This window comes from Chaetodon trifascialis, chromosome 3 (assembly GCF_039877785.1).
Source record: "Chaetodon trifascialis isolate fChaTrf1 chromosome 3, fChaTrf1.hap1, whole genome shotgun sequence".
In the NCBI taxonomy this organism is placed as follows: domain Eukaryota; kingdom Metazoa; phylum Chordata; class Actinopteri; order Chaetodontiformes; family Chaetodontidae; genus Chaetodon; species Chaetodon trifascialis.
The window spans coordinates 15,257,530-15,278,826 of record NC_092058.1 but is presented as its reverse complement, the minus strand read 5'-3'; the positions used below and the strand labels follow the sequence as shown (position 1 = coordinate 15,278,826).

General features: G+C 43.3%; 2 protein-coding genes across 6 annotated transcripts in view; one reads left to right on the top strand and one right to left on the bottom strand.

The window, feature by feature from the left end:
• The window catches only part of LOC139329343 (msx2-interacting protein), a 19,280-nt gene extending 8,706 nt beyond the window's left edge, over positions 1–10,574 (top strand). For all 4 annotated transcript variants that reach the window (XM_070959616.1, XM_070959618.1, XM_070959617.1 and 1 more), the window contains 5 exons: positions 185–7,598; positions 7,901–7,969; positions 8,100–8,294; positions 8,377–8,535; positions 9,548–10,574. In XM_070959616.1, coding sequence (XP_070815717.1) covers positions 185–7,598; positions 7,901–7,969; positions 8,100–8,294; positions 8,377–8,535; positions 9,548–9,679 — 7,969 coding nt within the window. In that variant the 3' untranslated portion in view covers positions 9,680–10,574. The remainder of the gene's footprint in view (positions 1–184; positions 7,599–7,900; positions 7,970–8,099; positions 8,295–8,376; positions 8,536–9,547) is intronic.
• Positions 10,572–21,297, bottom strand: LOC139329345 (mitochondrial carnitine/acylcarnitine carrier protein-like). 2 transcript variants are annotated; one of them, XM_070959623.1, is made up of 17 exons: positions 21,184–21,268; positions 20,953–21,071; positions 20,103–20,195; positions 19,867–19,994; positions 19,686–19,776; positions 19,358–19,475; positions 18,645–18,717; positions 14,837–15,087; positions 14,348–14,383; positions 14,123–14,262; positions 13,749–13,855; positions 13,494–13,647; positions 13,292–13,393; positions 13,120–13,194; positions 12,961–13,026; positions 12,654–12,792; positions 10,572–11,827 (listed from the first exon to the last, which is right to left on the bottom strand). In XM_070959623.1, the coding sequence occupies exons 2-17, from the start codon at positions 21,055–21,057 to the stop codon at positions 11,703–11,705; spliced, it is 1,803 nt and encodes a 600-aa protein (XP_070815724.1). In that variant the 5' UTR covers positions 21,058–21,071; positions 21,184–21,268; the 3' UTR covers positions 10,572–11,702. The 2 variants fall into 2 exon arrangements, with proteins under 2 accessions (XP_070815724.1, XP_070815723.1); XM_070959622.1 differs by lacking the exons at positions 10,572–11,827; positions 12,654–12,792; positions 12,961–13,026; ... (5 more) ...; positions 14,348–14,383; positions 14,837–15,087 and adding exons at positions 16,238–16,895; positions 18,055–18,179; positions 18,441–18,550 and having other exon boundaries at positions 21,184–21,297.

Genomic DNA, 21,297 nt, shown 5'->3' with positions numbered 1-21,297 from the left:
GCATGCAATTAATAATGCCCACAACTAAATGCATTATTTTAAATGTCACAAATTTCAGTTGATAGAGTTTATAAGATTTCTATTTTGAGCAGTACTTTCAAATGAAATTATTATATTAGAAAATATTTAGGTTAATTATTTATTCATTTCTTTTCTCTTCCCATTCTGTCAATTCTCTCTACAGAGAGGATCGCAGACCTCCATACCATGAATTTACAGCAGAAAGGGCTTACTATGAGAATATACGAACCCCTGGCCTCTATCCAGAGGATGCTCGAAGAGACTATGCTGCTCGCAGCAGAGACCGCTTTCCTGAACTCGAACACTACCAGGGTGATCACTTCGACCCACGGTATCATGAAGACCCAAGAGACTACAGGGACTATAGAGACCCCTTTGAGCAAGACATCCGAAAATACACATACATTCAGAGGGAGCGAGAAAGAGAGCGAGAACGCTTTGAGGCTGACCGCAGCAGGTGGAGCCCTTCCCACCCAAGGCGACCTGTTACTCCTACCGTATCGCCTTCACCATCTGAGCGTGCTCCCAGAGACTCAGAACGACGGGTTTACAGCCAGTCCTCTGAACGAAGTGGTAGTGTGAGCTCAATGTCACCTCCACACTTTGACAAATCTGAAAAGGCCCTTCTGGAACATACCTCAAAAAGTGACAAGAGTGAGAAGAGCAGTCAACCAGATCGTGTGTCTGGTGCAGAGAAAACCAAACGTGCAAAACGAAAGGAGAAAGGTGACAAAGACAAAGTTGAGAAGATTAAATCAAGGAAAGCAAAGGGGCAATCCCCATCCAACCCACTACCTGAATCAGAACTTGAGACTAGTTTTGATGGAGGATCTGGAAGAGGAAGGGGATCAGACCAAGATGCCCATGAGAGGCAGAAATGTAAAGGGGATGGGGACTCTCTCACTGGCAGTCAATTGTCAAATGCTCATCATGACTCTGTAAAAGCTGAAAGGTCTGAAATAAGTAAAGCTGAGAATTCTGACTTGGATGGAAAAAATCGACTCAAGAAACACCTGAAGTCTGATGATGGGAAAGATTCATCAGTGGATTCAGATCGCCTCGCTGCAAGAAAAAGGCGCTTTGCTGATTCTGGTGGAAGGACTATTCGCCAGAAAAGAAGCAGGCATGAGGAGGAGGACGGTATTCAATCCTCTGACTTTGGTGCTAGTTCCACATATTTGAAAGAGTCAGACACTGACAAGCACAAAGATTCACAGCGGCGAGATTCAAGACTCAAAATTGATAAAAGTGGCCCTCAGAAGGATGGTCAAGAGGATGTTAGAGGACAAAGAGAAAAATCGGAGGGGTCTTTAGACCCATTGGAGTCAAAACGACATCCAGGGCACACTTCGTCCAGAAGGCTTTCACATGAGGGGATTACAGACCAAAGCAGTGTCAGAGAACAGGAACACCATGCTGCTTTCAAATTTGGCACTCAGAATACTGACACGGACAGAAGTGCTAAGAACAAGGAGGACCATGTTGACATTGACCTTTCTCAGAGTTACCGCAAGCAAATGGAGCAAAATAGAAGGCTGCACCAGCAGCAACAGCAGCGTGAGTCTGACAAACTTGACAAACCAGGAAGTCCCCAAGGAAGTGAAACGGAGGACTTGGAACATCGCAGTCTTGTGCATGAGGTTGGTAAACCACCTGAGGATGTCACTGATAATTTCCCATCACACAAACTGAAGAAATTAGACCAATTCGACAATGACTCTGGGATTAAGAGAGAGCGTGTCTACAGGAGCTTCAGGCAAAAAAGTGAAGATCCTGACTGGAACAACACTGCCTCTCCGGGTCATCAACACTTCCCTCATCATGCAGACGAGGATTTTGTGGATCCTTCTCAGAAAGAGTTAAACAGAAATGAGGAAAAAATTCACTCCGATTTAGAGCTGTTAGTCAAAAGAACACATAACACACAGGTAAACAAGCTAAACACTCCTTTACTTAGTGTGGAAGAAGAGCAGCAGAGGAGATGGGAGAGCAGAGTCAAACAAGATCTGTTACCCGACCTGAACTTTTCTAGAAGTCTTGGTAAAAACATTCACAATCGCAAGCGTTTGGAATATGGTATTTGGCATGACTTGGAACCTGGAGAAGTGCGATCTGACACTGAGGAGGACAGAGATACCAAACCCCACTCTCCTGCACCCTCAACATCTGTGCCCTTTTCAGAGAGGCCAAGGGTTGACAGGTTTTCAGATCCAAAACTAGCACATCTAGAAAGGAACAAATTCTACTCATTTGCACTTGACCAGACCATCACTCCTGATACAAAGGCTCTACTGGAACGTGCAAAATCTCTATCATCTTCCAGAGAAGATAACTGGTCATTTTTAGATTATGATTCTCACTTTGCAAATTTCCGCAACAGAAAGGATACTGAGAAGGTAGAATCAACACCACGACCTACACCCTCCTGGTACATGAAAAAGAAAAAGATACGAAGTGGATCTGAAGACAAACTTGATGATAGGAAGGAGGAGCCTAAGCCGGAGGAACAGGAGCGCAGGGAATTATTTGCCTCCCGCTTCCTTCATAGCCCTGTCTTTGAGCTAGACTCTAGGCGACTTCAACATTTGGAGCGCAAACACGAAGAACCTGAGCATACACAAAACCAACAAACTGGTCAGCAAGGGACAGTAGATGGTGAACTTGATTCAGGACCAGTTGTCCTTTTCCATAGTCGTTTTTTGGAACTTACACGACTACAACAACAGAAGAATAAAACCCAGCAGCCAGAAGCAAAAGGAGAAACAATGCTCACAGATGAGAATAAAGTGGAAAAAGCACCTGTTCAAGAGCAACAAGCTTTGCAGTCACCTGAAACAACAGAATCAGTCATGGAGCCAGAAATTAAGCCCATCAGTCCTGCTGAAGAGCTGATTTCTGAACCCCGACTCACACCTACTTCTGTCACCTCATCTGTGGTCAAGGACTTTCCTCCACCAGAAGAGAAATGTGTTGTGTTAAATCCAGCCCCTGATCCGTATACCCCTGGGCCTTTCATAAAGGAGGAGGTAAAGGAAGAGGTAAAAGAAAATGAACCTGTTGTACCCATGTACCACCCACCAAATGAGGTGTCATCTGATTCTGAAACTGCACCAGTGGCAACTCCCGAACCGAGTTACTCAGTGGATAGATGTAAACTTTCTCCATCTGAGGGGAAATTGGATATTCTTACTGAAGATGTAAAACCTCCCTCTGCAGAAAAACCATGTCGTCGCCATTCTCAAGATGAGTTTGTTAGCACTTCAGAAGCAGAGCTGGATCCTGAGATGACACAACCAAAGGCACCTGAAGCCGCTAGTCCCATACCACCTAGTCTTGCAGAGGATGTCGATATAGTGAAGAAAGAGACCCATTCCACTTGCAAAGCAGTAGCAGAGCCTGAGGGAGAGAAGAATCTTCAAGTAAGTGAAGTGCAGATGCCTGTTGATAATGACACAAACAATGAGCCAGTCTCACCTCAGAAAGAGCCTAAAACAAAAGAAATTAAAAATAAAAAGTGCAAACAGTCCCCTGCTCAAGTTGCTCCAGTTCCTGTCATTTCTACCTCTGGTTCTGAGAAGCAAGCAGTACGCAAGAGTGAGCGCATTGACAAAGAGAAGCTGAAACGTGGATCATCTCCAAGAGCTGAATCGAAGTCCACAAGCAAATCTCCTATTCATGGATCAGATCCTGATATGTTGGAACAGAGCATCCCATTAGGTAGAGCAAGACGAAGAAATGTTAAATCTGTGTATGCCACCCCAGTTGAAGATGATGTACCTGTTCGTTCTGGAAAGGAAATGACAGAGTCACCGCGCTCTGCACGAAAGCGTGGCACAGACAAAGATGCAACACAACAACAAAATATTGAACAGGATCCACCTGCTCCAACACCTGCAAGTAAACGGGGCCGTCCTCCCAAGAATCGCAGACAGGGTGATGAGAGTTCAACTGTTAAAGTAGAAAAATCAAAAATGGACAAAGACACAGATTCAAATGAATCAGAAAGTGGTGAACGAATTCCAAGAGTGTCAAAGGGGAAAACATCCCCTCATGGCACAAAGAGTTCATCAAATCAGATGTCTGCAGTCCTAGTATCTGGATCAACTAAGAAGGGGGAAAAAACTGAGGTGGCTGAGGAGGAGGATCAGGAAATGGATTTCACAGATGAAGATTCCTTAGCTTTGCAAGATTCATCAAGTTCATGTAAAGAAGATCCATCAATTAAAGTTGCCCAAAAGAAAGAAGAGGAAGACAAACAAGGCAGAGAATTGGGCAGAGATAAAGATGAAAAGGCTTATGAGGGTAAATCAAATGGGAAAGAGACAGATTCCCCAGTCTTAGAAGAGAAACCTACCTTGGAAAAAGATAGGATTGTTAGAGGAAAAACCAAATTATCAAGGACTCCTAAATCTCCTGTCCTCAAGAACCTCAAAATAAGACTAAATGTCACAGAGGTGAAAGATCTTCTTCAGTTAGGCGATGATGAGCTTGGGAATCAAGAGGATACTACAAAAAAGTTAGGACCCAGTGAGCACAGCGATCATGCTTCCAAGTGCTCTAATACTAACAGAGGAGGTTCCAACAATGAGGAAAAGGAAAATGGCACTTCGGACAAAAAGGAGCTCCTGGAACCACCAAAAAACTTAATTTCACAAGAGCTGGAATTGGAGCAGGCTGTGGAGAACATTGCTAAACTTACAGATCCAGCTTTTCCAACAGAACCATCAACACCACCTGTCCTGCCTACGGATGTAAAATGTGACCCAGAGGAAGAAAAACCCTCTAATCCTGCAAGTGAGACAGAACTCATGGCGGCTATTGACTCGATAACTGCTGAGGAAGCAACTGTGTCCTTGACCCAAGTGCCTCCACCAAGTGCAGATGTAGGTTCAGAACCTGAGTTGCAAGACTTCATTCAGCCTGCCAAGGAAGACGAACCTGAAACAAATCCACCCTCTGTACAAGAGGAGCCTGTCTTCCCAACCACACCTAAAAAGGGCACCAAGGGAAGACCTAAAACGCCTAAACGTTCGAAAGGCCAAAAACAAGTAAGAAAGGATTTAAAGGAAGGACATTCAGTAAGTGAGGAATTGGCAACTCCTTTAATCGATAGCACTGCTTCAAGTGTAAAGATTGTTCCTGAAACAACTCCATCAGCAGCAACTGCTGTGGTTATTACTCCTACTACTTGGAAGTCAGAACCCGAGCCCTCAGCTCTCAAGGCTGCAGATATAAATGCAGATTCAGAGTCATCTTCTGAAGAACATGTTCAACATGTTAAATCTATTAACCCCCGGTCTAAGAGCCCAGTGTGCCCAAAGCCTCAACAGTTGCCGTCTGAGTGCGTCTCCCCTTCCCTGTCTCCACTAGCTAACAGGCCAAATATCAGACCTATTCAGCCGACCCATCAAACAATAAGAATTCCTGTTTCTCCACCAGATTGGCGCCACCAGTCTAAAGATACAGGAGTCTCCTCTTCACCTCTCATACCACTAGCATCCAAGGAAAACCAGCCTCTACCCTCAGACTCTGAAAACATGGATGTTGATCATGGTACAAGTGACTTGAGACAGATTCTTATGAAACACAAAAATATGCCACTGCCAGGCAGTAGTTCTGTTCCTAGTAATCTGCTCACCCTGCGAGATCAGAACCCCTCTGATACTAACGCACCATCAGCTGTTGTGCCAAATAAGTCACCACTACCTGATGGTAGAATGCCAGCTCATCCAGCCCCATCTGTCGTTCGACCTCCAGCCTCACTACCATCTCCTGAGACAAAGTCTGTGATCTCTGTTATTGCGTCCACTGCAACCTCTGTTATCAGTCGTGTCTGCAATCCTCCTGAGCTTGAGGACAAAGTTAACATAAACATTGCAAATCCATGTGTGGACATGGCTCTGCCCAAACCAACGTATAGGCCCAGCAAAGACGATGCTGGATCATACCATGGGCCATCTGTTGGTGATGGGGGGACAAGTGCTACACGGTTCATTGTTGAGAGCCCTACTCTTGGTACAGGTTCTTGCCCAGGGCTGAGAGTAAACACATCTGAAGGAGTGGTAGTATTGAGCCACTCAGGCCAGAAAACAGAGGGACCACAGAGGATTAGTGCAAAAATAAGTCAGATCCCACAGGCAACAGCAGGTGACATGGAATCTCAGCAGTTGGTATCCATGCCCCAGATAAAACAGGAAATGTATGGTCATTCTCATTCAGGACTTCAAAAGGGGCCTTCATCACAGACCGATCATGGGCATTCTGGTAAGATGCAATCTACTTTGTCTTCTATTAAACAAGAAAGCACTGGTTTGGAAAAGATGGAATCTTCTTACCAATCTGGAACTCAAGGAGTAGTGAAGCGTCTCACACAGGGTAACCAGCAAGTAATGAGTTACCATCAAGACTACATGCCGATAAAACATCAAAAGAAAATGGACAGTGCTGATTCTCATAGTACAGATGGAGCTAAACCAACTTGGACCTCTGCTATAAGTCCTGCCATAAGCCCCCATTTACCCTCTCCACCTGGTAACCATGTAGGATTTGTTACAGCAGCTGCTGACAGAGCTTCCTCACATATCACTGGGGTCAAACAGGAACCACGATCCCCTCGCAAGTCAGGTCATCCACATTCCCCGTTTACTAAAGTGTCCTCACCCATAGGCTCCTCATCACCCAAGGGCATACCAGTGATGTTGTCCACCGGCCTTCCTGCCATGCAACAGTTCATTACAGGGGTACATCATCCAGAACAGTCAGTTATCATGCCACCTCATAGTGTGCCTGGAGGCTTGGGACGGATGTCTCCTCACCGTGTTACCCAGTCAATTCCTGTGGGGCATCTTGTTCAAGGTGATGTTCGGGTGAACACTCCACCTCTCTCAGTGATGAGCTATGGGATGCATAGTGAGCCTCTTGCCTCACCCTGGTCTGGTCCCATACAACCACGGCCCACCTCACCTCAGGCTGTTGGCAGAGACAAGGTTCTCAAGGTAAACCCCGGCTCTTTGAGGAGTCATGAGGGTGAACAGGAAGAAACCAGGCGCTTCCACCAGGCTCCAGGAAGACAATCTGCTTCACAGCTAAAACCAGAGCCTATGCAGACAGATCCCCGTGGGCCATTGCGTGGCAGTGTCCAGTTAGAAACATACATGACACAAAGAGATATGCGTGTGCTCTTGCATCAACAGGGAGAGCGTTTGGCCGCAGACCCTCATTCTGGACACATTCAAGAGAGTCTACCCCCTTCTTCAGCACCTTCCAGCCTACCCTTATCCTTATCTCCAAGAGCACATGTTTTGCCTAAAGGTGTTTCTGAGAAGGATATTACGAAGCCATTAGAGGCAAAGAGGCCACACTCTCCTCTTCCTAAAGATGGAATGATGGGGATCAGACAGTCTGGGCAAGCAATGGCTTCTCCTCAGAGAGTTCAGCTAATAACACCAGGGCCAAGTGGCTCATTCCCAGAGTATTCAGGGATGTATTCGAACCCAAGAGGAATCCATTCTCAATTACCAGAGACATCTCCTGTTGGACCCCTAACCCAACCACCATTGAGCGTCACTCCAACTATGGTGAGTAGGTACACATGGCTAAAACCAATGCAGTCTTAACACAACAGCCCTGAAATAAATCCTCACTTGATGCACGACATAATGTTCAGCCTTTGTAGAAACTTTCTGAGCGGTGTGGATTTCAGTTCAAGGTTGTTTCGAAAACTGTGGTTGGTCATGTTTAATTGTTCGGCATTATACTGAGAGGGGTTTCTAATATTCAGTCTAACCCTAACCTTCATTAATATAGACTGGCCAGCTGTTGATATCTTCATTTTACAGACACTGTACTTGACACATTTCATATATTCTGGAATCCTTAGGGAGCAGACCTCCAGGCTAAATCGGATGGCAAGATGACGCAGCCTGTTAATATGGTGCAGTTGCTCACGGTAAGACAAACTTATCACAACAGCTTAAACTGTGTTCAAGGTTATTGGTCTGATTTAAGAAGAAAAAGAAAAAAAAAAAAGAACTGGCATTGCCTGACACTTGTCTTTGTTTTGTCTCACATTTAAACAGAAATACCCTATTGTGTGGCAAGGCCTGCTGGCATTGAAGAATGACACAGCTGCAGTCCAGTTGCATTTTGTCTGTGGCAACAAAGCTCTGGCTCATCGATCACTGCCTCTACAAGAAGGTGGCGCATTGCTTAGGATTGTCCAGAGAATGAGACTAGAGGCTTCACAACTGGAGAGCGTTGCCCGAAGAATGACAGTATGTGTCTTTTGTGTTACCCCCACTGAATCATTTTTCATTAAATGGAGTCTGGTAACATTTGCCTTTTTCCCTTCTACAGGGGGACAGTGACTTCTGTCTTCTCCTTGCTCTCCCATGTGGACGAGATCAAGATGATGTCCTAAACCAAACTCAAGCTCTTAAAGCTGCTTTCATCAACTACCTGCAGACAAAGTTGGCTGCTGGTATCATCAATATCCCCAACCCAGGTTCCAATCAGGTGAGACATGACCGTTGATATTTAAGGGTTTTTGTATATTAATTTATCAACTGATTCTTTAAACTAACATGTCTTAGTTATATTAGTTAAATATATGTATAATGATACATTCTAATGATAAAGACTCGCTCTAAAACTATTGTCCAGATTAAAACACATACCTGGCACATCAAACACTGATTGAACAGATGCAAATTAACAAAGGAAAAAGTGAACTTCTTGCACATGCCACAGACCAGAGGTGAGGTCAGACTCTGACCTCGCCAAAGTGCAGATGAATTCAATCCTGCAGATTTCTGTTAGCACAGTCTGCTGCTGCACTCTGCATTGGGGATTCAAGTGAAGTATTGCAAGCTTTCTTTCACAATAATTAAGTCAAGTATTGAACAACTATTTTCATAATCTAGTCATCATTTGTCACTTTCCAAACCAAAATGTCAAACATTTGCTGGTTCGAGCTTCTCAAATGTCTGGATGTGACACGTGACATATGGCATGATATTGACATATGATAGTAAACTCAGCCTCTTTTGGTTTTTGGACTGTTGGTCAAATATAAGAAGTTATCTAAATAGATTGCCTTGGATTGTGGAAAGTTTTAATGTGCAATTGTCACTAAGATTTTATAGTACGTGTAGTAATCAGCAGATTAATCAATAATTAATACAACAGTTGCAGCCCTAGTCAAGTGATTTATTTACAGCAGAAAAGTTTAGAGATTTTTTGGAAAGTAAAGCTCTCAGCAGCTGGATTTCCTCTTGGGTGGCAAAACTATTTAGACAACTTCCGATCTGCCCCTTGTGCAACAGCCTTGGGTCAGTTTTACATTAACTTTATATTATTTTTACTGTATTTACAATCACACATTTGACTGAAATATTGTCCAGGTATATAAGACTGAAAGACATTTGATGCCTCATGTTAAGTATATAATAAGTGCAGCTCATGTCAAGTCGTGGTAAATTTGACATGAATTATAAACTGACTCATTTTCACATTTCTGTTTTCCCAGCCTGCCTATGTGCTACAGATTTTCCCACCATGCGAGTTTTCAGAGAGCCACTTATCGCAGCTCGCCCCTGACCTTCTCAACAGGATCTCCAGCATCTCACCACACCTCATGATTGTCATCACCTCTGTGTAACCTTCACTGCTGGGAACTGTCCCATTCATGGATGTTCTCGCTGATGAGCCTCAGGAAACCAGAGGAATATGAATTTTTTTTTTCCTGGACACAATGGGAATGTGTAGGGTGTACCCCATCAACCTTTTGCTTCCCCACCCCCCTACATCAGTCTTTTTTTCTTTTGTCACTCTGGTATTTTTGTCCTTCTCAAAAGAACTCAGGGATGGACCAAACCAGAAGTCTTATTTGACCATTTCTCTGCTGTATTTCTATTTATTGGAGTTTTATTTTAATGTTCGGAGATGCTCTGAGGAAAAATCAGGATGTTTGATGAACAAGAATGAGTGACTATCTGGGTGGCCTTTTTCTTTCATCTCTTTTATTGATTGTCATGTTCATTTCTTCACCACAGAGGATCATAGAGGCTGTTCTACCGCGATGGCTAAAAAGACATTTCAGCATATAAGTTTAAATAATTATGTACAGACTTCCTCACCCAGGCTTTGGTTACAGGAGGAAGAATTAACTTGTGAAGCTCCGGAGACCCTGTAGAGGACCACAATTGTTTAACAGCTCCTTTAATTCCACCAGCTCTGTTCATTTTCTCACACTACTGAAGCAGTTACACCTGCCTTTGCATTGAACAAGCTACAGTATGACTTGGGAGATTTTGAATACAGGACTTTGTAAATATTTTAAATATTTAAACTTTGACAATGGAACTTGGACAACTTAACAGAGACTTGAACTCTGGGACATACCAGAATGCAGAGTGTGCAAATTTAGATGGGTATCCTTGATTTTTGGGTGTAAATACTTGTAACACAAGAAGGTTGGCAAACTCTCCCGTGGAGTCTGCTGATGGCACTTCATATTTTGTAACTCAAATAAAACAAACTCCAGAAAACTTGAATATTTCAGAGATAATCCTTTATTTGTAATATTTTATGTGGCAAGAACGGTCATGTTAATGAGCTAAACTTTGACGTGTGATTTCACTCAAGACATTAAAAACAAGGTTGCACTTACATTTCATACATACCATACAACAAAGCTTTAACCTGCAGAGAGGGTTGTTAACTGTTTGCTGAAATGGAAAATGGTTCAGCACTTTGTATTTTTGAGCCATTGACCACCACAGTAATGGCAAATTAACATTAATTGTGAACAGTCCTAAAGCTGTTTCCGTATAATTTTGAAACTAAAGTGGCAAAGGAAGGAATGCCTAATTTGCATGATAATTGTTCATATATGAAAATAATTGTTTGAGGTTTGAGTCTGGCTGTTTACTTCCACTGTGTTTGATTTTGATGGGTTAGTAGTTTGTTCTGATGAACCCTTGATTGAGGTTTTTTAACTTAAAAAAACAAAACAAAAACATATTGCACCTCAGAGTTTGTACACAGGTCTTAGCAGGGACTGCTGCGTACATATGTGTTGTACAAATACTTTAGTGGCTCCAGAGGGATCTGTGTAAAGTGATGTCACAATGAGTCAGCGTCAGTCGGATCTGAAGTATGAAAATGAAAAAAACAAACCTGAGGATGTGGAGTTTAAAAGAGGTGAGCTCTCCAGACTTCTGAAGCCTGCTCCTCATCGTGTCAATGGTCACGTTGCATTGTGGGTAATGTAGGCACCAGGTTTCACAAGGAAGAAGAGAATCCGACCGTGTTACAGGATTGCAATGCTAAAACTTTTTAAATGGAAAAAGTGCCACATGATGATAGAGACAAGCGGACATTTTGACTTGTCATAACAAGAAAAACATTAAAGACGGCGCTGTTCAGTTCAAGCGTTCCTGTAGGCCATGATACTGAACCCAAAGCAGCTAAATTCAGCCATTCTTTATTTTATCATTTACGCCTGTGATTTTTCTACTGTGACATGTCAAAACATCCCACACAGAAAAGGAACAACACGTGAAATTATAAATCAGGAGCCGTGTAGAAGGAGGCTAGTCGAATGATGTCGTTTATCAATGAGGTATGTTTAAGCATCACTGGTTGACTTAAAATACTACTTTATTTCAAAATGACATGTTTTAGTGTTTTAAATCAACACTGGAGCCAAACAGAGCCACCAGCTGGTCTTCATACTGGGAAATGTTCCTCTTCATGATGTCCATACAGGGTCCCAACAAACGCTCAAAAGCCTGGATGTCAATTACTGAAAGAAATACGAGACAAATCCAGATTATGTCAGCCCATCGCAGACAGGGCATGTTTCAATATATAAACTTTTGCTATAGAGTATCGCAAACAGGTGGTTAAAAGGAAAATAAACAGTATATTTGGAAGATATTTGAATTAGAAGGGTTAGTAGATGTGTGTTTATTTAATCTCGGCTCTGTCAGAACTCTGGACAGATTTAGTCTTTCGTCTTTTCAATTAGAAATCAAAGAATCAGGTTCTTAAAAGCTGACCATTAATTCTCTTTGTCTCTAGATTATTCTGGTCCATTAATTCATCCTGTAAAAGCCAAATTCTGACCTTGTTATCAGCAAATCACAACAAACAGGATTTGTAGGACAGAGAATGTTTGTTTGCTCTGTCACTGTTCATTTGTTGTTCATTGTGTGCACACTGCGGCCTCAGACATGGACCCTGTCGTGTAGACAAATTGCAGACACCTCACTGTTTCTGTGCCGTGTGTGCAAATTGCACTCAGCCCCTCACATACGTTGGAGACACACGTGTTAATCCTACTGCCCTGTGTTGCTCATAGTGTTTTAATAAAGCCAAAGAGAAGGAGCCTATTCCAACTCTTTGGTCAGTGTGTGGAGGCGGGTGTTTTAAGACAAATGTGTGATATTTGGTCAGCCTCTTGACCCTCCTGCGTCCACATGGAGAGCTGGCTGTTTGTGTTGTGAACAAGTAGAATGATGTGTAGATTATGAGTTGCTGTGAATGCCCTGCAGGCCTGCTGCATCACCCCGCCTGCATTACACAGAAAGCTGAAACAGAAAGACAGAAAGCTGGTGTCTTTGATGCACCTAAACATTTGGTGTCGCCCACAGCATAAACTGATGCTGCACGAGGTTTGTTGGTGACCAGTGCCAGCTCCCCAAAATACTGCCCTCTAGAGCAACGAGCCACCTCAACCTCTGCGTTGTCCTGCTGGCCCGCCTTCGTCTGTAACAGACACAAAGGGACCTGTGAGTCTTACAGTCATTTAGTGCATTAACATCACAAATGACAAGATGTTAAAAAAACTAAAATATTACACCTAGTAGCAAAAACTAGCAACCAAAGATGGATGAATGAGGAAGAATCAAACACTTTACTGGACAGTTTACTTACTTTGCTTTTTATCATTATCTTCACCTCTCCTGATTCCACAATGTAGAAACAGTCGGCCTGCTCCCCCTGCAGGCACAGACAGCAGCAGACACACCACATTTACTGAGCTGATTGATTAATACAACAGAAGCCAAAGATACAAATGTCTCAGCAGTGTACCTGTGTTATTAAACGGTCTCCATCTTTGAACACTCGGGCTCCCAAAACATCTACAATCTTCATTCTCTCAGACAGCTTGTGGAAAGATGCAAAGAGATACCACAAGGTGACTAAATATCCACTTGTTCCACTATTATTTTGTTCATACAGACTCTGTGCTCTTTATACGAACCTCAAGAGACTTCAGAAGAGGGACACACTCGATGAAGGCCTCATACGTCTTCCTCTTTTTGGCATTATTTCTAACAATCAGCCTGTGAAATGTGGCTCGGTCCTGCGAGGAAACAGAAAAAGATTTATCTCGTCTGTCGTTAGCACCATGTTTCACACACACAACTGTACGCTGCAGCATCATCACCCTTTGCTGCACTCACCAGGCCCCACAGGGCACCCTCCTGCGTTGCAATGATGGTGGCAGCTCGCGGCGTGTTGTACATGAGAGCCAGCTCACCAAAACTACCCTTATTGTCGTACTTTCCAACGCACACACTCACTCCATCCTTCTGTACAAAAATGTCATACACACCCCTGGAAATGACACACAGACGAGGAGTAGAAGTCATTATAAGACCGACACAGTGTCATTTAGATAAAACCTCAGGAACAAAACACCAAAATCTGTCACTCACTTCTCAATCACGTAGAAATTGTCCCCATCGTCCCCCTGGTCTATGATGTGTTCCTGAGGTTTGACCAACACCTCGAACATGCCGTCCAAAACCTCAGAGAACTGCTCCTGGAAGGACATCAGGTGGGGGAGTTTCATTAGGACAGAACAGAGCAGCAAAGTGCTTCACATAAAACGCACAAAGGCTTTAAGACGACATGTAATGGAGACACAAGGCAACAGAAACACATGTAGCTGGGTTTTAAAGAGAGTGCAGTGAAAAAGAAGATAGAAATACAAGTTTTGACAGGAAGCCAGTGCAAAGATCTGAGAACTGATCATTTCATCACCAGTTCTTTGCATCCTTTCTGCAGAAGCTCGTCGGTGCTGTTGTACCTGCTCCAGTGTTTTAAACAGTAAAATGTCTTTGCAGGCTTCCTGAAGTCTGCGACGCTGCTCGTCAGTTTTGGGGTGCACGACCCGAGGCTCTGTGTCGTCGTCCTCATCGTCCTCGGGGTTGTACGCCTCTGCACAAACTGCAGCAGGACAAACAAATTCAAATAGTGAACGGTGGCCAAACGTGTATTAATATTCATCACACATATTGTTCCACTTACTGACCTGAGACCCTGCGGTTATATTTACTGGTGGTGGACTCTGCAGAGAGAGAGAGAGAGAGAGAGAGAGAGAGAGAGAGAGAGAGAGAGAGAGAGAGAGAGAGGCAGCAGTGAATGTATGAGAGTTCACAATGAGGACGTGACGTGTGTGATGACGTGTGTGTGTTGTCTCATCTCGTCTCTGCATTTTTTTTCTATGCATAGTGAATTGTTTTCGTTTAGTGAGTGTTCTTTTGGGTCACATGACCTGCTATTTGCAGTAGAAGCTGTCATTTTGCTGGTCTGTTAACAGTATCCAGCCTTTTGTTCATATGGATGTTTGATTATCTGAAAGGTCAAAAACTTTGCATCAATAACATTATTGCAAATTTCAGCCTGTGGACAATTTCTCCTTTTCCTTTGTGTCGATGCTGTGAAGCTCTGGGCTTGAAACATTTACATTATGGCAATGATTGATTTGGAGCAGAAAACAAACACAAATAATCACACTCACTATTAGCGTCTTCTTCCTCCTCTTCTTCATCGTCGTCCTTGTTGGCCTTATTTGATTTAGTTTCAAAGGTCACTCCTTTCCGTTTGGGCTTGGCGCTGCGTTTTTTGGCTCTCTGGTCATTTTTTTGACCCTCCAGAATTCGTGTAAAATGCTGCACAGCAAACTCGACCAGGTCTGGCGGCCTGCGGCGAAGCACCTCCACCGTGTATCCCTGCAGCAGCTCTTTCAAACCAGTCGGTATCTCAACAGTGCTCATCGTGCAGGGTCAGAGGTCGCAGGCTGGAGTTTGATGGCTCACAATTCACCACAAAACCAAATCTAAGTATCATATATTGAGATACGAAACGTCAAATATCAGCATCAGCTTGTCCCACAGGTTTGATGGAAATAGTATTGTCCGGACCGGCATCGCAGGAACAACCAGACTCCCCCTCCTCTCATCCCACTCTCTCTAACACTCACAGCTTATTGATTCTTTTATCTAGCACGGCCTGTCGGAAACTATTGACCAGGACTTTTCACATCAGATGTAATTAAAGGCTGTCCGATGCATTGTGCCTCAGAACTTGATGATTTGGCAAAGCAACAACACACACTCACAGATAGAGAGAGAGAGAGAGAGAGAGAGAGAGAGAGAGAGAGAGAGAGAGAGAGAGAGAGAGAGAGAGAGAGAGAGAGAGAGGCCTGGAGTGAGGCTGGTGTTACACAGCTGGTAGAAACAGGTTTGAAAAAGTGCAGGATACTTCCCATGGAGGCCTATGTTTGAAATTCAAAGTATAAAACCACCTAAAACGTTATGGGGGTCTAGCAAAACCTCATCTCATTGTACACACAACTGAAATGGGAAAGGGAGGGAAACTTATGTGACTTACAATGTGATTGCTTTATGAAGGGAGTTTTTGTTGGAAAAAGTCCAGGCCGTCCGTTCAAAAGACTCCTTACATGAAATCTTGCAGCTGTGCAGACAATGAGGTGAATCATTGGTGTATATATATAAATTGTTATGAACCCTTCCTGGCTAGAGGTTTATAAAAGTTTACAAAATAAACTCTGCTTATAAATTCTATTTGAATTTGAGGCCATCTTTATGAGCACCCTGCCTCAGATGTGTCACATAGTTATATTTTGAATGCTAAATGCTGCAGGAAGACAGGTCACTATAGGACAGAAATACCTTCAATTGCTTCTTCTGACTGAGTTCTGTGAGTTTTCATTATGCATTTTAATTCTTATACCAGAATTTAGATTTTCACTTTGGCTTCTTGCTTTTACATTAACTATTATTCCTCAGTTAATTTAACTTTCTTGGTTGCAGTTGTTTCAGTAAGACGGTCAAGGCCTCTAGGTTGTAAAATAATCCAAATAAAAAGAGACTGAAAAAAAAGTGCACAAGTCAAACTTGTAAATATGGTCTCTGTTTTTATTTCTTTCTCATTGCTGACATTCACATACTGTTCAAGCAATCTCATTATGACTACTCTCATGATTTCACATTTAAAAAGACAGACAGTGTCGTGAGTGTGACCACAGAGGAAGCAGCAGACGGTCTGAAAGGTGTGTATTGCTGAGAGACTGAACACACACAGTACATCAAAATGCACCTTTTCCCTGATACGTACACCAGCTTACAGATAACAAAAGGTAAGGCACAGCATGTTCAGGTCACTCCTTTTCTTGTATAAAAATAACATAATTAAAAAAAAATAATCAAAGAACAAGTAAAGCAAAAGGAGTGAGAACATTCGACTGTATGTGTGCGTGTGTGTACTGGCACAGGTGCAACCACCACAACATCTCTGCTCTGAACCCTCAGCACCTCTGAATGATCGGCGTGCTCTGAAGTACCACAAGGTTTCCAACATAATCGAATATATTAGTGGACAGTTGCTAAAATCTCTTGGTATTGTTTGATTCACTGTGTGTCTTCATACTGCTGATAACTCTGCTGCGTTCAAGAGTTCTGGGGCTCACAAACGAGGACGATGCAGAGCCTTCATCACAGGTCTGGTGCTAGCCAGTTCAGGAACTTCATTGCACACTCAAATCCTAAGAAGCAAGCCTGAAAAAAAAAGATGCACACAGACAAAACTGTTTAGTGTATGCAGTGAAGGTATGATTCCAGTGAATAACTTCCAGTGAGAAACATGCTGTCATTTAGGAGGAGGACTGATGGAGAGCTTCATCACATGGTGCGACAACAATCACCTGAAGCTCAATGTCAGCAGAACCAGTGAGCTCATGGTGACCTACGACGCTTCACCCAAATGTGAAACATGGTCATAATCTCTCATTTTGGTGTTGCATAATGGTCAAAAAAGTGTTTTTGCAGAATGTGATGATGTCACTGTGAAGCTGACCTTTGAACTTTTGGATATAAAATGTCTTTTTTTTTTTATTTCTATGAGACATTTGTGTGAAATTTGGGTGTATGAATTCTTGTTATAGTTGTTATATTGTTATGTGTTTTGTGAGATGACCTTTTGACCTCAAAATCTAATCAGCTCATCCTTAAATCCAATTCCCTCACGGCTGAGATGGACATGAAGACACAATCCCTCTGGCCACAGCTGTCACCAATCAGTCAACCGACTGATTAAATGAAAAATGCTGTATGTCCACTACCAAAAAACATAAAGGTAAAAATGCACAAAAATACTTGAAATTGTATCTGACAAGCACTTGCTAATCTAAAGAGTTTTGAAAACTTGTGTTGATAAAAGTGTCCTTTGTTGAAACTGTCAGATCACGACGACAACATGACTGCAGAAACACCAGATCTGAAAACAACATCAAAGAAACCCTCTGGTGCATGTTTATAGCAGCTGTAACGCACTGATTACAGTCCAGAGGTGAACATTTACGAGTTTGGAAATGCGTACTTTGATTTCTTTAATGTGCTCCAGGATCGTTGTGGTGAGAGAGGTGTTAAAATGTACCGTGTGCTGGTGTTTTGGTGTTAATCCTTAACATGAAAATCTTAATTCAAAACATAAATCTTCCTTTGAAACACCACAGACTGTGATGATGATTGGACTACATCCCATCTATTACTGAGTGACACTGATGATTTCTGACAAGCTTAAGTTTCTTCACATCAAATATCATCAAATCTGAACCACTGAGACCACGTGACACATCTATGGCCGCATCTTGTTTATCCTTGATGCTTGAGTCCTTCACTGTGTCGCTGAGCTGAAGAATAAGTGAAGTGCACTCACTGCGTTTGCAGGGAAAGCTCTAAGCATGACAGCGTTGAAGCCCTTATACAGAGAGGCCACCCCCTCCTCTCTGATCAGCTCCCGCAGAACGTCCCGGAAACCATTGGGATACTTTCCTTCAGGGGCTGAGGAAGAGACACGACAGGAGACTGGGTCACACACACACTGCTTAACTGCTCATCATCCTAGGTTTAGGTAAGATCTCTTCATTAGTGGAATCCTGGAAAAACCAGGATGAGGAATGTAATCTATGAAAGGATGAAGCAGCAGAATGAGGAGCAGGTCTCCAGAAGATGAAACAAGGGGAATGAAGCAGACAGGATGCAGACTGAACCACGAACCCATCAGACTCAAACAACACATGGAGGAGTCTAAAAGAAACAAACCTGTTTGGTAACGAGACTTGAGGACGTCGGGTGGAATGGCGACAGCCCAGTTAAAGATCCCGGCCATCCCTCCGGCAAACAGCACGCTGGGAACGCTGAGATCATTATGGCTGCAGGGAGATCACGACATTATGCACGGCTCAGAGGTCTTTTTACAATATGACAGACATTCAGAAACACTGTAAGGAAAGAGGGAATATTCACCTTCTTCCTGGTGGTGTGAGGAGGTTCTTCAGCCACTCGTAGGACGTGAAGTACATCCCACTCGCTGGAACGTCTGAGGTATGAAATAAAAGTCACTATAAATGTATAGTTACATTTACCCGATCACTAATTAAATGGATAAATATGAATGTTTCAATGGAAACAATCAATACTTCACTTCTGAATATATGAGTGAGGTTTAATATGGACTTTGTACCAGAGAGCGTTACAGAGTGAATCTAATCAGATGACCTTCGTGTGCATAACCTCATCAGGTTTCTGGCACTGTTGCGAACGGCAGCCCTTCCAGCAGCTCCGTGTTTTGTACTTTTTTGTTGTGAATTTCCCTTGGGGATGAATAAAGTATCTATCTATCTATCTATCTATCTATCTATCTATCTATCTATCTATCTATCTATCTATCTATCTATCTATCTATCTATCTATCTTGTCTTCACAAGGACACACATTAACAGAGACACTATGATAACAGCTGCAGGAGGGTAGACAAAATAATGAAAACACTTCAAGAGAATGTGCTTTAACTTAAGACGTAACTTAATTGCTGTTACAGAGGAGGGTCGAATTAGCGTGTCAATGAGCTGATGCTGTCAATGTTATGTCATTTTCAGTGCAGTGTTCTGATTATTTTGTCTACTCATTGGAGGAAAAATGTCTGCTCAGGTTTCGGTTCAATCAGAATAAAGATGCACCTCTCATTAGAGTCAGAGCAGTGCCTTTGTAGATTCCTCTGATCCCAGATGTTTTGTACAGCTGTTTGACACAGTCCATGGGTCCCGCATACTTCACCTCCCCTGATGATGCCTGGATCTGCACACACACACACACACACACACACACACACACACACACACACACACACACACACACACACACACACATTATTTCACAGTCACTGTCCCACATAACAACACCTCTATAATTTGAAGCAGTAAAGCATTTGTGACAGAAGGGAGCCTAATGTGAAATCTACTGTTCAGCGATTGGACCCTGTATCTACACACACACATAACCTCTGACCTGCAGGAGGCATTTGATGCGCTCTCCAGGAGCCATGATGGCCGTGGTGAACACACCGGACAACATTCCTGCAGCAAACAGCTGTGGATACCTGCAGGAGAAAATGTAATTACACGAGATCAACCACAGAGTTTGGAACAGTGACGTGAGCAGCACCACCTACAACAAAGCAATCACCTACGTAAGGACATCATCAGGGCTTCTCTGTTGGAGCTTCTTGCCCAGCCCAAATCCAAAGAAGCAGACAGCAAACATGGGTGTGACTCCGATGATGGGGGCTGCCATTCCTTTATAAAGCCCTTTCACACCCTGCAAGGGAAAAATACGACAAGAAAACATCAGCACGAGGGAGGAAAGACATTTTGGGCAATATTTCATCTGATGTGTCCCTCAGATAACAGCAGAATGCTTTCTTACCTCTTTGGCTAAGGTCTTCTTAAAACAATCCAGGGTTCCTGCGTACACGAGGCTCTGTCCAGGTTTGGGTTTGGGCTGAGTCTGTAAACGGACCTGAGAAAAGAAGAGGATGTCAAGCATCGCGGTGGCAGCAGCGTGGACCTCACTATGTGCACATATAGAGACAGCTTGATGGGGAAGAACATGACTGGCCTCCGCAGAGCGCTAACCCCCGACTCTGACTGCAAGTCAGACAGTGAATAAGTCCAACATTAAGATCAAATGAATGGAGATGCTGCTCTGTGTAAATAACTGTCTATTTAACAACTATAACAATGTTTTAACAGCTTTATAAAATATCATGTTGGGTCTACAGCTTGAAAAAAATCTGGTTTAAATAACAGACTGTGTTATGAACTGAGCAGAACACTTAACAGTTCAAATCTTTGCACTGCTGGGCAAGTTATGTGATGAGGAGACTTTTTTGAAACTACCTTAAACACCTCTGGCCTCTCTGAACTGCAGTCTTCAATTTCTAACACTGGTGAGCTGGTTGATCGGTCTATGCAGAAGTAGTGAACTATTTACTGCAGGTCTAATGCAGAGACAACGGGTGACACCATTCTTGTCCTCAGGTGAGACCTTAGGAGGCCATGACAGCAGCAGTGAGCTGAGTCATTAAATATACTGAATGTGGGCCAAAGGCTGCAGCAGCAGCCCGAGCTGATCCTGCTGAGCTCTGCGAGTGCAGGAGTTTGTTTCATCCACACAGCGGACTCTGCTCCAGAGCAAATATCTGACTGTCTGTGGTCGCCGGTTCTGCTTTGACCGGACTCTCTGTCATGGCTGATACACCAAGTGCAGTAAATACTTTGATAGTGTCGAGTGGATGTCCGGCGAAGACGAGGCAAACCCCTCCAAAGCCTCCCGCGAAGAAGTTCTTCAGAGGACTGATCGGCTGCGGTTGTTTGGACATTTTTACTTTCCGTTCTGCAGGAAGAAGAAAAAAAAAAAAAACACGACAAGGACAACTGAATGAAGCCGTCAGAGAAAATAAACAAAGACACGCCGAGAATCTAACAACCAAGAAATAACATGTTACCTGGTCGACTGTGGCTCTGGGAGATGTGTTTGTCTGCTGCTGTAGCCGCTGCCTGTTGGACCTTTCACCCACTTATTTACCCGGACCAGTCTGACTGTAACACAACGTCACTCT

Bases quoted from the DNA above. Each gene is read 5' to 3' on its own strand.
- LOC139329345 (XM_070959623.1), bottom strand. From the start codon at position 21,057: ATGTCCAAACAACCGCAGCCGATCAGTCCTCTGAAGAACTTCTTCGCG. The intron at 19,777-19,866 runs GTAGGTGATTGC...TTTCTCCTGCAG, and splicing joins AGCCCTGATGATGTCCTTAC to GTATCCACAGCTGTTTGCTG. The intron at 18,718-19,357 runs GTGCATCTTTAT...TTCATACCTCAG, and splicing joins TGCTCTGACTCTAATGAGAG to ACGTTCCAGCGAGTGGGATG.